At 42.2% G+C, this 14,258-nt stretch overlaps 1 protein-coding gene across 1 annotated transcript; it reads left to right on the top strand.

Annotated features, from left to right (window-relative positions):
• The first annotated feature begins 429 nt into the window (after nt 1-429).
• On the top strand, nt 430-3,095 carry LOC138262342 (olfactory receptor 1f45-like). The gene is made up of 2 exons (XM_069212240.1): nt 430-1,338; nt 3,045-3,095. Exons 1-2 carry the CDS (start codon nt 430-432, stop codon nt 3,093-3,095), a joined length of 960 nt encoding a protein of 319 aa, XP_069068341.1.
• Nucleotides 3,096-14,258: the final 11,163 nt, after the last annotated feature.

Below are 14,258 nucleotides of genomic sequence, written 5' to 3'. Positions count from 1 at the left end.
TAAAGAAATTAATAAATATTCTCGCTGAAATGCTACTGATTGTTTCCTGCATAGTTGATATGAAAATCCACTATTTTTACACAGACATCCTTCTCGGAAGTAACTTTGACAGATATGGTGGCAATCAGCCATGCTACTTTGTGTGGATGCTCAGCCATAATTTCTGATGGATTTAACTAAATAACTTGGTGATGCCTGTTGTGGACTGAAAGAGCTTCCACTAGTAGGACTTCCACCATCAACTCAATGAAAATACAGTGGATAAGCTGTTGAATGTGTCCAACTACATCTGAAAAGTTTTAAGCTGTGCAAGAGGATGTTGTATGTTTTTCCAAATATTTAGATAAATTATTTGAAAACAATGACAGTTTGGGTTTCAAATGTATCAGATATTTATCTTTTCTGTTACCCCAGATGCCAGTTACACACATGGGCCTGAAGAATTGGACGTTTACTAATGAGTTCATCCTTCTAGGAGTATCGGACCAGCCATGGATGCAGCCATGGCTCTTTGTTATCTTTCTTGCAATGTATGTTACCACTCTTCTAGGAAACACAACCATTATCTGCATCATTGGATCAGATTGTCGGCTGCACACCCCCATGTATTTCTTTCTTTGTAACTTTTCATTTGTTGATATCTGTCTGACATCGGTAACTGTTCCAAAACTCCTGGCCAACATCCTTTCTGAGAAGAAGAGTATTTATTTCAGCGGGTGTGTGGCCCAGCTCTTCTTCTTTCTTTTGATTGGTAACATGGAGAGTTTCCTTTTGGGAGTGATGGCTTACGACAGGTATGTAGCCATCTGCAACCCACTTCATTACACCACTGTGATGAGCAGGCAAGTCTGCCTTGTGTTAGTTGTAGTGTCATGGATCACCTCTGCATTACATTCTCTGATATACAGTGTAATGGCCTCCAGGTTGTCCTACTGCAAGTCCAATATCCTACACCACTTCTTCTGTGACATCCCACCACTGCTGAAGCTCTCGTGCTCGGACACCTCAATGTATGAGCTCATTATTTTCACAGAGGGGTCCATTGTCGTTATGGGCCCATTCATCTTGATTACCATCTCTTATGCCCTCATAGTCTTTACTCTTCTGAAGGTGTCTTCTGAGCAGGGACGATGGAAAGCGTTCTCAACTTGCTTCTCCCATCTAGTTGTTGTTACCCTCTTCTACGGCACAGATATCTTCATGTATTTTCGGCCATCTTCAAGTTACTCCCTGGATTATGACCGTGTGGTGAGCGTTATGTACACCATTGTGGCACCGATGTTGAACCCCTTCATCTACAGCTTAAGAAACAAAGATGTAAAGGATGCCCTGAAGAAAGTACTCTGCAGGACGAGGAAGTAAAAGTACAATCAAGTATCACTCGGATTCATTGATTCTTCTTCCAAAGCATGCTATGAATTATGAAATGACCATTCGTGTTTTAGTTCAAAAGATCTAAGGAAAATGTGTAGCCTCAAAAGATCTGTCCTCCCTTTCTCTTGTATCTGTTTCCTTTGATGCTTGTCATCTTCTATGTCTGTTTCACATTGACCCTTCCCACAGCTCCCTTTGTTGCCTTCCATCTTCAAAGTCTGTTTCACATTGACCTTTCCCTCACCGGTTCCCTTGTTCTCATTCTCACTCACTCATCTCCCTTCCTCTGAATTTCTGTCTTCCTGTCCCTTTCCCTCACATCCACTCCTGATTGATGTGTCATATTCGATCTTTCACTCCTAAATGTGACCGGGTGTGTCCTGTAAAATGTTTCAGACACACAAAAGCTGAACTTGTTTTGGTATTTACAAAGAAGTCAAAGAGGCATCCCACAGCTGAAAAAAGGTAGGGGCAAGTACAATTGGATGTAATAGCAAGATATTACTCTAATTGGAAATATCATTTTGTATGAAGAAACAAACAAAACAAAAATGTGAATATGCACCTTTCTGCCAGAATCTCCATTCTTTCCCACTTTCTGATGCTCTATCACATTTTGACTTTTACGCCAGGGTCACTGGAATTATCTGGCAGAGTTTGACCAAATTATGGAACAGCATTGAAAGTATTATTCAGCAATGAAGGTAAATTATACGGCATAATACAGTACCTTTTTTAGAGTATTACTTCATTATTTTGTTATCTTTATACATGTTAACAACATATGGGCAAAAGATTCACCTCTTTAGTACCTGTTTAACATGCAAACACATCAATTTGCAACTGACGGGAGACTAATCAATCTTTGTGAATAGCCCGCCTGCAGAGCAACACGTGTTACTGCTTTTGTAGTTTGATTCGCTTGAACTAAAACCATATTTTTTGTTAAATTCTGCAGATGACGTAGCAGATGATGCATTATGTGACGAATGCAGCAAATTAAAAAACAACGCAGCCTCACAATCACATATTTCTAATGGCCCAACTTTTACCATGTCTAGCAAATAGCTTCTCTCTTGCACACGAGCCTACACTCAAACACAAACACATATATACAAATGTGCGCACACAAGCATCTAAGCACAAACAAAGACACAAAGACACACACATACACAATTAGCATTCACACGCAAACAAATACACATGCAGCACACAAAGTGATTGGAAACAGACAGTGAAATGTGGCAGGAAATTGCATTTGCGGTCACATAGGTCGGCCGCAAAATGTCTTCCCAATTAGCTGGCAAATAATATGCACAATTCTATCTTAAATCAAGACTTTTTGGGAGTAGTATTAAATTGGTTGAATTTTAATGGATTTTTAAAACTCAAAAAACTGTGTTCAAGTTATGTGGAAATAGTGTTTTGTATGAAATCATAGGTGCCCTGATTGGAAATGTAAGACACAAGACAACAAAGGTCAACATCTTAGACTTCTGTGATTGAGCGAGAATAAGAAACCAATGTACATGCAGTCCTGTGGTATTTGTCTTGAAATACTGCTTTAGGTGTTTCTTTCATTTATGAACTAAAATGCGGTTGCTACTAGTACAATGTATGCATTTCTACAACAATCTTCTAATGAAAAGTGGTTGACAATTAAATCCCAGCCAGTATATCAAAGTACTTTCACCATTCAAAGGAAGGCCACCAGAATGTAATGGAGTCACAACACATGTGTTGAAGCACATATGCTAATTAAGAAAATTATTGATGACTAATATGTTATTGCTAATGAGAAAATGTGTGGAGAAAATAATCGTAGAACATTGATGTGTAAGTTTGGAAATGTGCCCTCGGGTTATGATCACCATGTGTATTAAAATTACTAAAATTGTACGAAATAATGAAAATATCTGAGAAAAATGTAATAATATGTCATAATGAGATGTTTAATCTATGTTTTGTTTTAATTTGTAGTATTAAATTTGCCAGACTAAGGGCCTAGTTTCCCTGGGCCTCACATGCCCGAGAATCTGAAATACTGAATGCTTTGCAGAGGACTCGAAGTCGCAATAGCCTTGACCAATTCCAAGTTCAAGTTACTTAGCTAGAATTTTCTGCAATGTACCAGCGGACAAGAGATAATGAAGACAATTTGATACAGTTATGTGTAGAGCAGGCTAAATGTACTTTCCCAGGACTTGAACAATAGAGGCACTGACTAAAGAGCCATATGCAAAAATTTCGATACCTGGAGGGCCGGATGATGAGGACATCAAATGCAGAACCAATCCACGTCTTGAGAAAGGTGCAATATGAAAATTAACAGATTCAGTAAACAAAAACTATAGGTTAAAGTTATATCTGCTGACTGAATGACCAATTAGAAATTAGGGGGATGGACTGGGAGACCCTAATAAAAAATCATGACAAAGGGCTGCAATTGCAGAAGCGAGGGGAGAATTGATGACGTCAGGAGACGCTGTCTGAGATGCTGAGATTGGGTTCATACTCCGTGAGCCTGATCCGTAGCTGACTGTTTGATGACCTGAAGACGAAGGCTAACTTGATGCTGATCCATCCTGAAAAGGTAGCTATGAAAATATGACTGATGATTTTATGCCTTTTCTTTCAGGTGCCAACTTCGCTGTTTATAGGGATTCTCACTTAGGTAGATTTTCCAAATTAATGTTTACTCTAAATTGTTTTCGCATGAAGACTCCCATGCTAATGCTAATCTTGGTTAGGTAGGCTGTTAGGGGTGACGTTGAAGGAGACAAACGACTGACAAACTTAATTGCTGAATTACATTATTAATGCTGGTATTCATAGCTTATGGTGTTGCTTTGTCGCATATGTCTTCTTTAAGAGATAATGGCCCTCATTACAACCCTGGTGGTCAGGCTGGCGGTACAAACTTGAGCATTACGACCGTGGCGGAAGCGCTGCGGTCGCACTGCCGGGACCCGCAGTTTCCCGCCAATTTTTTCCCAGCGGTTGTAATCCCTCAGGGCAGCGCTGCTTGAAGCGCTGTCCAGGGGATTAAGAGTCCCCCTCCCGCCAACCTTTTCATGGCGGTATGAACTGGCATGGGCAGTGCAGGGTCCCCCGGCCACGGTCCCATGGAGCTTTTGCACCCGTCGCACAGCCGCAACATTGCTGGCTCCATTTGGAGGCGGCTCCCGTGTTGCGGCCGAGATCCCCGCTGGGCCAGCGGGCAGAAACCAGGTTTCAAAATAGACCCCGCGGGAGTGCGGCTGCATTGGTGCCGGTTTCAACTTGGTGGGCGGTGGTTGCCACCCGCCAAAAGTTGAAATGAGGGCCAATGTCTTTTAACTGATGAATTAATAAAGAGTTGACTTGAATAAAGAATGATCTAACAGATAATTTAGAATTGCAAGCAATAGAGAAATAAAACTTGTTAACCCTTCCTGAGTAGTGGTTATTTTTTATTAGCATGGTTTAATGTTGTGTTTTCATAGAGTGTTTTTTTTTATTATTGATGTTAGCTATTGATTCAATGGTCACTACATGACTAGGATACTCATTGCGATTCAAAAGGTTCATCGACTTATACGTGTCGCCTTGTAAGTTTGTAAGTGGTTGGCACGGATTGTGAAGAGCTTGTCAGTTCTTAGACAGAGGTCAGCAGTGATAGTGAGAGAAATCGCTAACATCTCGGAAGGGGAGATCTCACCTGCTATCACAGTCTACAAAGCAGCGGCAGTGGCAGCTTCAACTTATGGTGCCGAGCTCTGGGGGCACTATAACTCTAGGTGTTTGACGACGGTAGAAAACCGCTTTATACGTAATTTTTTGCGGCTGCCGATGAGTACCCCTCTTATACCTCTTAGATTTGATTTAGCGTTAAACGAGGTTCATAATGAAATTGCCCTAAGACCTCTTATGTATTGGGTCCATCTTTGGACTTCCGAACAGTTGTCCACCTTCCAAATAGCAACAGACGAGCTCCTAGTGGGTGATTGTGCATCAAAAATCCCCTGGATTAGATACATCAGAGACATGTGTAAACTCCTTAAAATGGAGAAGGTGTGGAGAGATCCTCACAATTTGACCAAGGAAGTAAAAGTGTGTATAATTAGGTGCTACTGGGAGAATATTCTAGTGCATATTTGGTCTAAAAAAAAACAAGGTAGCCGGACCCTACAGTTTCTGGATCACAAATGTAGCCCTAAATTTGAGGCCTATATGGACAATGTAAATCCCCCTTACACCAAAACCCTTTATATTAAATTCAGATTAGGGATTCTCCCGCTTAAGACATTTACTGCGAGATGGGGCACGGAGAATTGCAATTTGACCTCCTGCCACTACTGTCAGGAAAAACCAGAGTCACTTGCGCACTTCATGTTTTTTTGCCCTAGATATCTGGTCCCCAGGAAGAAGTGGATTATCCCGCTATGCAGGTTAATGGGGATAAGGGAATGTAATACATAATTACGCATTTTGACAACTGATACAACTGATAAAGTGGTCTTTTCAGTTGCGAGATACTTGCAAAATGCATGGGCTATAAGAACCAGAGAGTTGTTATAATTGTGCATTTTAATAATATTGATTTTAGATTAGAGTTATTTAATGTAGCAGCAGATTATCGATTGGACTCAAGATGTAATGGCCCATTATATTTTAATATTTTAATATTTTAGGATTTTAAGATTTTAAGATTGATGCCTGTTTTGCGCTGTTTTAATAACTATGTGATTTTATAACTTACTCAGGGTCTCTTAATGTATTATGTGGTACTTCTCGTTTGTCTCTCTTATAATTGGTCTACTGTATAATTATGATGTGGTGTTGATTGCATACTTTTATGGTTTTTTCAGCCGAAATAAAGTTATATTGAATTGTATTCTATTGTATTGTACTTACTAAGGACCGGGCATGCTAGCACTTTTTGGTAGCAGAGGATGGTTCACAGTGGTAGATCTGTCACAAACTTTCTTTTCTGTGCTTTTTCATGAGGACAGTCAGTTTCTTTTTAGTTTCAAATTCCTGACAGAGTCTACAGCTGGTGCAGGCTTCCACAAGGGTATATTGAGTCACCATCTCTGTTTAATCAGATCTTGAAAAAGAACCTGGAGTCATTGGGATTGCCATACAAATCGACTTTAGTGCAGTACATCTGTTGATCGCATCCAGAACAAGGGACGAGTGTAAACATGACTCGATTGCCCTGATGAATCATTTGGGAGAATTTGGACATACGGTTTCACCTGTGAAATTTCAGTATTGCCAGTAATCAGTAAAATACCTAGGACATCAGATTGAGAAGGGGTTAAGGAGAATCGCCAGGGAGAGAATGACCATGATTCTGCAGAGAAGTCCCCCAAATTCTCAGAGAGATGTTAGGATGTTTCTGGGAATGGTGGGGTACTGCAGACAGTGGATTCCAAATTTTGCTAAGATTGCTTAACACTTACAGCAGTTGACACATAAGGAAGTCACGGATCCCATTACTCTAGATGAAGACCAGATGGAGGCATTCACTGAATTGAGAGAGAGTTTGTGTAGAGCTCCAGCACTGGGAATGCCTGATTACACAAAGCCTTTCACTTTGTTTTATGATGAATGTGATGCTTGTTCTTTGTCTGTCTTGGCACAGGTCCATGGAGGTGCTTATCGCCCAGTAGCCTATTTTTCAACTACCTTGGACCCGGTCGCAGCAGCTTTACCAGGTTGCTTGCGTGCAGTAGCCGCAGTTGGTCAAAGTCTTTCCCAATGTGAGTGAGTAGTCATAGGATACCCTTTGATGGTAATGGTACCTCACTCTGTAGAAATTTTATTGACAAGTATGAAAACGCAATACTTGACGGGTGCAAGACTGACAAGATATGAGACAAGCATATTGGGTGCTCCAAATGTAATATTAAAGAGATGTACAGTGCTGAATCCAGCAACATTGCTTCCAAGTGATACTGTTGAAATTGAAAAGGAAGAAGACGTTGAGCATGATTGTCTTGAGGTAACTGAACTATGTACAATGCCAAGACCTGATATTAGAGACACACGTTTAGAAGAAAAGGACAAAATTGTCTTTGTGGACGGTTTGTGTATCAGAGGTGGAACAAGCACATTGAGAGCGGGATATGCAGTATGTACAATTATAGGCACGTTAGAAGCTTCATGGCTTCCAGGTGAATACTTTGCACAAGGTACAGAATTAGTAGCTCTTACTAGAGCCTTCTATGTTTCTGCAAGATTAAGAGTCACAGTCTATACTGATAGTCAATATAGATTTGAAATTGTTTATGATTTTGGTCTATTGTGGTTGCAGCGAGGTTTTATGACCTCTACTGGAACCAGTGATAAATAGCGACCGAATAAAAGAGTTGCTGTACGCAATACAGTTACCTCACGAAATTGCTGTGGTAAAAAGCAGTGCTCATCAAAAGACATAGGAGTACATTTCATTGGGAAATGTATATGCAGATCAAGTCACAAGATTTTGCACATTGAACTGTAATCATTTAAAGACAAGCGGGAACTAATGCCTGAGGAATAAAATAATTGCACAAGTTTCGCCTTAAAAGAGGCGGAGTTGAAAACCTTGCAGGAAAATGCAGATAAGGAGGAAAAGGGACTCTGGGTTAAGCTCAAATGTGTCCAAAGACCTGATGAAATTTGGGTTTCTGAGGAGGGTCAGATGGTGTTGCCCAATAGTTTATCGTCCCAGGTGGCCAGGTATTACCATGGCCAAGCACATATTGGAAGAGATGCCATGGTCAGGTTGTTTAAGGTTGATTGGTTCAATCTGAAGTTCAGACAAGCAGCAGAGGCAGAATGCCAACGATGTGTAATCTGTCAGCAACACAATGTGGGAAAAGGGACAGTGGTGAATTTGAGCCACGTTGGAAGAGCAGGAGGACCATTCAGCAGAATGCAGTTGGATTTCATCGAGATACCTGCATGTGGTGGATTAAAGTACATGTTGGTGATTGTGTGTGTGTTTACTCATTGGATTGCAGCATACCGCACTCAAAGAAATGACAGTCTTACAGTAGCAAAACTGTTGCTTAAAGAGTTAATACCAAGGTTCGGATTCCCGATCTCTTTAGAATCAGATAGGGGAACTCACTTCAATAACGAAGTGATCAAACTTATGTGCAGCACTAAACATTGAGCAGATGTTGCATTGCAGCTATCGCCCCGAAGCATCAGGACTAGTGGAGCAAATAATTGGTACATTAAAGTCAAGAATTTCCAAGATGTGTGCCGCGACTAATCTGAAATGGCCAGATGCTTTACCTTTAGTACTGATATCAATGCGAAATATTCCTGACAGGAAGACAGGACTGTCGCCCCATGAGATCCTCATGGGCAGAGCAATGAGAATGCCAGCAATTCCAGCCAATGCACTTGTCAATATTACAGATGATATGGTGTTGGACCACTGCAAAGGTCTGGCTAATGTGGTTCGCTCTTTCTCTCAGCAGGTGCAGGCTGTTACCCTGCCACCCATCCATGACCCAGGTCACAATCTGAGAGCTGGAGATTGGGTCGTCATCAAAAAGCACGTTTGAGAGACCTGTTTAGAATCGCGTTGGAAAGGTCCTTATCAGGTGTTGCTAACAACTATGACAACTGTAAGTGTGCAGGACTCCCGAATTAGATACATGCAAGCCATACAAAGAGAGTGGTGAGTCCACAAGAACACGAAGAAGTGTTGTTGAGAGCACCAACAGCAGCGAAACAGGTGACCATTCCGGAGCCGGAAAAAGACCAAGCTGAACCTGAAGTTGATCCTGCGCTGGCGTTAGATGGGACAATCACCCCTGTAAGCGATGAGAGTGAAGAATTACAGGAGGGTGAGCAAGAGTCTAACCCCACGGATATAGTAGGAGAACCAAGCACAGAAGGGGTTCTCTCAGAAGCAGACAGTGCTGAAAAGCAAACAGAGCAAGTGCCAGATCAAGAGGGGCAAAGAATTGAGACGGATCAAAGTCAAAGTGGTCCGCCTCCTCCTGAACCCGTTGCAGGTCCATCAAGAGGACACATCATAGAGAAAGAAAAAGAAAAGAGTCAAATTCTGAGGAGAATATTGACTGAATGAATGAGAAAAGGAGATAAATTGGCCTGAGTCACGAATTAAGAAAAATAAATCATTGGTCATAAATTAACCAATAGAGGAAGAAGTGGATACTACAAGAGAGGAAGAAATAAGCAAAGGAGAATTAAGTGGAGAACGAAGGTTGAAAATAAAGAGAGTAGCAAGTCGAAGATACGCTGGTCCTGAGTGGGCATATTCAGCAACAAGTGAATGGAAAAACGAGTTCATGTCCTTTTGTTTTGACAGAGAAGTTCCGAGTCAGTAGTTTGATGCAACCTGAAGGTGATCAATAGACTGAGTTGTTGAGATAAATCTGAAGAAACCTGAAAACAGACTGTTGAAATAAAACCCGGAAAAGACATTGATAACCTGATATGACATTTGAAACCCGGATGTGACAAGCTGCTAACTGATTTTTGACAAAGGAGAAAAAGGGTTCCTACGTGTGAAACTGAACTGTGAGAAGAAATATTTCCGTCATTTTTTATTTTTCTGTTGTACTTTACTTTAAGAGATGACATTACTTTCTGATTCTTTACAGATCATGGCTGAGTTAAATAACCGCCCTAAAAAAATTAGATATTGTAGGTATTTGAGTGTTGGAGTGGCAATTTATGTGTGGAATAATGTTAATAATAATGATAGTGGGAATGTCTGTTCATGAGATGAACGAGGCTACTATCGCTTCTGTTCCTGAGTCTACTACACTAACAGCTTTAGAAAGGTTTAAGCTAGATGAAAAATACTTGCATGACTATACTAATGCACAAGGACAGCTTTCTTCTAATGTATTCTTTCGGTTGTTGAGTGAGTATGTTGAGACAATGGATGCAAGGAATTGTCTTGTGTGTACCCAAATTCCTTCCTCTGTGGAAGAAGGGGTTACGTACCATAGTCTGCCTTTAACTTATGGCATAAACTGTAGTCTGCTACTAACAAGATTCTATAACCAAGAGTATATTCATTATTTTTTTTCAAACTATGATCTTGTGTTTTCTTTTGTTCCTATTATTAGGTATCTAAGTAAAATGGTTAAAGAGCATGATATAGTATTAGTTGAAGGCTTTTTTGAACCAACACTAACATTTGGCACTGCTTCTGCACACCAAAACAATCTAACCTGCTCACTGACTCCATTAGAGAAGAGCTTTATAGGGCATACTGATGACAGAAGAAAGGTTTTGAAGGAGAAGTTAGAGAAAGGATTGGAGAAAAGGACTTATAAAAATGATTATGCTTACACTGCTATTAAAACACAAGGGAAATTAGCTTTAGATGCATTACATGTAGGAAAGCTTTGTATATATAGACCAAATTCACACACTGATACTTTATTTGTGGGAACGAGTGAATGTAGGCATGTGTTTTTGTTTCAGAGTAAATGGACCTTTATGCTGAATAGTCAGGACCCTGCGATTCCTGGAATCTACTATATTTGTGAACTTAGGCCCATATTTATACTTTTTGACGCTAAACTGCGCTAACGCAGTTTAGCGTCAAAAAGTTTTGCGCCGGCTAACGCCATTCTGAAGCGCCATGCGGGCGCCGTATTTATTGAATGGCGTTAGCCGGCGCAAGCAGACCGGCGCTGCCTGGTGTGCGCGAGAAAAACCACGTACACCAGGCAGCGCCGGCGTAGGGGGAAAATGGCGCATGGGCGTCTTAAAATGGGGCAAGTCAGGTTACGTCGAAAAAATCGTCGTAACCCGACTTGCGCCATTTTTTTTCGACGCCCATCCCCCATCAACATGACTCCTATCATTGTAAAGATAGGAGTCATGCCCCCTTGCCCAATGGCCATGCCCAGGGGACTTCGGTCCCCTGGGCATGGTCATTGGGCATAGTGGCATGTAGGGGGGCACAAATAAGGCCCCCCTATGCCACAAAAAATAAAAAAAAAAATACTTACCTGAACTTACCTTAATGTCCATGGGATGGGTCCCTCCGTCCTTGGGTGTCCTCCTGGGGTGGGCAAGGGTGGCAGGGGGGGTCCCTGGGGGCAGGGGAGGGCACTCTGGGCTCATTTTGAGCCCACTTGTCCCTTAACGCCATGCCTGACCCAGGCGTTAAAAAGCGGCGCAAATGCGCCGTTTTTAGCCACGCCCACTCCCGGGCGTCTCTTTTGCCCGGGAGTATAAATACCACGTAAAGGCCTGGGAGTCATTTTTTAGACGGGAACGCCTCCCTTGCATATCATTAACGCAAGGAAGGGGTTCACGCTAAAAAATGACGCACATTCCGGGAACTTTGGCGCTATACGCCTCTAACGCCATAGTATAAATATGGCGTTAGTTGGCGTTAGTTTAGCGTCGAATTTGCGTAAAAAAAAACGACGCAAATTCGGCGCAAACGGAGTATAAATACGGCCCTTAATGCTTATTGCCGTCTTCCTAAAGGTTGGTGTGGGACATGCTATTTGGGGATAGTTTTCCCAAATATTTATCAGATTGACGATTTAAAGAAATTTGCGAATTTACTGAATTACATCATAAGCGACAGAGTTAGTTAGTAGAATTTAGGATTACGCAATTTATAATAATAGCTTGCGAAGGATTTATTATTCCAGATAAGAATCCATAAAATGGGATTATCAAGATATCCTAAAAAGGGCTTGTTCTGATGAATAGAAGTGAAACACTATGGGGTAAATCCAGAATTTTCATCAAAATGTATTTTCTTCTGTGAGGCAACAGGGGTGATTGCAGAGGCCCCCTGACTTTTTGCCCCCATTTTTCACTTTTTGCTGGTGTTTTCCTGACTCCATTGGTGCCCTGGTACTGCTAACCAGTCCCAGGGCCTGTGCTCTGTGTAAAATCAGTATGCAAATTAGGCTAATTATAATTGGCTAAGTCAACCTACCTATAAGTCCCAAGTATATTGTAGGGCATGTAGGTTTAGGGACCCCAGCATAGGTGGTGCTCCCATAGGTGCACTGCTGAGGTGCCCAGTGTCATTTTAAAGGCAGGCCTGTCTTACTGGCTGCTTTTAATTTAAAGTTACATGAAAATTCGACTTTGGGATTAAAAGTAGTTCTAAAGTCTTAGACTACCTTATTTGTACATATAAGTCACCCCTATGGTGTGCCCTTGTGCCCCTAGGGTTGGGTGCCATGTAACTATAAGCAGTGACATTATAAAAATAATTTTATAAGCCCTGGTGAGGTAAAGCAGCCAAATGTGTTTTTTCCTCATTGTAGTGAATGGCCTCCATGGGCTAGAATGGGGAGAGTTTATTTTAATTAATGAAGTCCCCTTAAGTGACAGATACCACACGTTTGGTATCAAATTAATTGTTATAATCAATCCTCCAACTTACAATTGTTTGATTTAACATAACTTGTTCAGGTAAAGAGTTTTAAACTTTACCTGAAAAGTTGCCAACTTCAGCCCTGCTGCTTTGCTCTGATTGGCCAGCCTTTGGTAGCCTGGCCAGGCTGGCTTGATGAGGTGTGAAGTGGCCTGCCTCAACACAAAGAGATGTGCCTGGGGGGAGGTGATCTTCCATCAGCAGATGGAGAGGCAGGAAGGGGAAGGGCTGTTAAACTGGTCTTCAAAGGCAGGGAAGGACATTTGGAGCAATCCAGCACCTCCCTCACATCTTGCAAACCCAGACAATTAGGTGCCCCCCTGATTAGATTAGGAGAGGGCGGGAGAAAGATGTGTGTAAAGGTTTTTAGCCACACCAGTGGGTGGGCTCAGCCAGATGTAATCCCCAAAAATCACTTTCAGCCATGATGGATTTTTGAGGAATGTTGCTCCCTGGGATTGATTTTTGCCACACTTCTCCGGTCATCACAGGGGGAAGGACCGTGCGCCTGATTGGAGAACCAGGACCTCCTGTTTTTCACCCAGGGGCAAGGATCCAACTGGCAGAGCTGCACCCACACCTCAGATCCCTACCAGATTCCAACAAGGAATTACTACAGAAGAAGAAGGACCCCTGACCTGCAACTGGACACTGCACTCTGGAGGACTGCACCAGCTGCACACTTGGGCTTCACCACAAGAAGGACTTTGCCTGGCTTCAGCTGGTTCAAGGAGGGACTACCTGTTTTCTACAAGTGAAAATTGCTAACCAGAGTCCCCTCCAGCAACTCCTGAGGAAACTGACCAGTTGACCACTGTCCAGTGGCCAAAAAGGAGTTTGCACCAGGTGCATCCTGGGAGTTGTAGTCTGCACCCTCAAGGAGCATCTCAGAGGTTATGGAACCTTGGGGTGTACTGTGGACCTCAAAAGAACCTTAAAGGAACATCTGTAAGAAGATCCAGAAGTTTGGAGAAATTTGGAGAACTTTTGGAAAAAAAGCTCCATTAAGAGACCGACCCGCCGCAGCAACACTAGCCTGCATGCCTCAACCGCGACCTAGCCTGACTTACAGGTTCGCCCCAGTGAAGAAAATCTCCGGAAAAGTGACTACGTCTGAACGTAGGATGTTGAGCAGGACCTCCCAGGCAGTGTATCCGTAGAGGGCTCCAAGGATGATGGACCAAGATTCAGATTTGCCCTGGTGAAGTCCAAAGGTGAATATCTCCACCAAGAGCTACTGCGACGCGAATCCGAGGAAGAGTTCCAGGAGGTCGGATTGGACTTGCGACTTGGTCCCGCTGAAGAAAATCTTCAAGAAAACGACCAAGTCTGAAGGTAAACATTTGACTGAGGCCTCCCGTGGGCTGTAGCCGAGCAGGGCTCCATCACGGTCAGCCTTAAACTTTGACTTTTCCCAGGCCGAGGAGCGACCAGATGTCCTGATTGGCGCTATTCGTTTCTGAGCACTAAAAAGCATTAATTCTTTAAAAATTCACATTTCCAG

The sequence above is a fragment of the Pleurodeles waltl genome, chromosome 10 (genome assembly GCF_031143425.1).
Source record: "Pleurodeles waltl isolate 20211129_DDA chromosome 10, aPleWal1.hap1.20221129, whole genome shotgun sequence".
In the NCBI taxonomy this organism is placed as follows: domain Eukaryota; kingdom Metazoa; phylum Chordata; class Amphibia; order Caudata; family Salamandridae; genus Pleurodeles; species Pleurodeles waltl.
The sequence above is the reverse complement of the archived record's forward strand: the minus strand, read 5'-3'. Positions and strand labels throughout refer to the sequence as shown.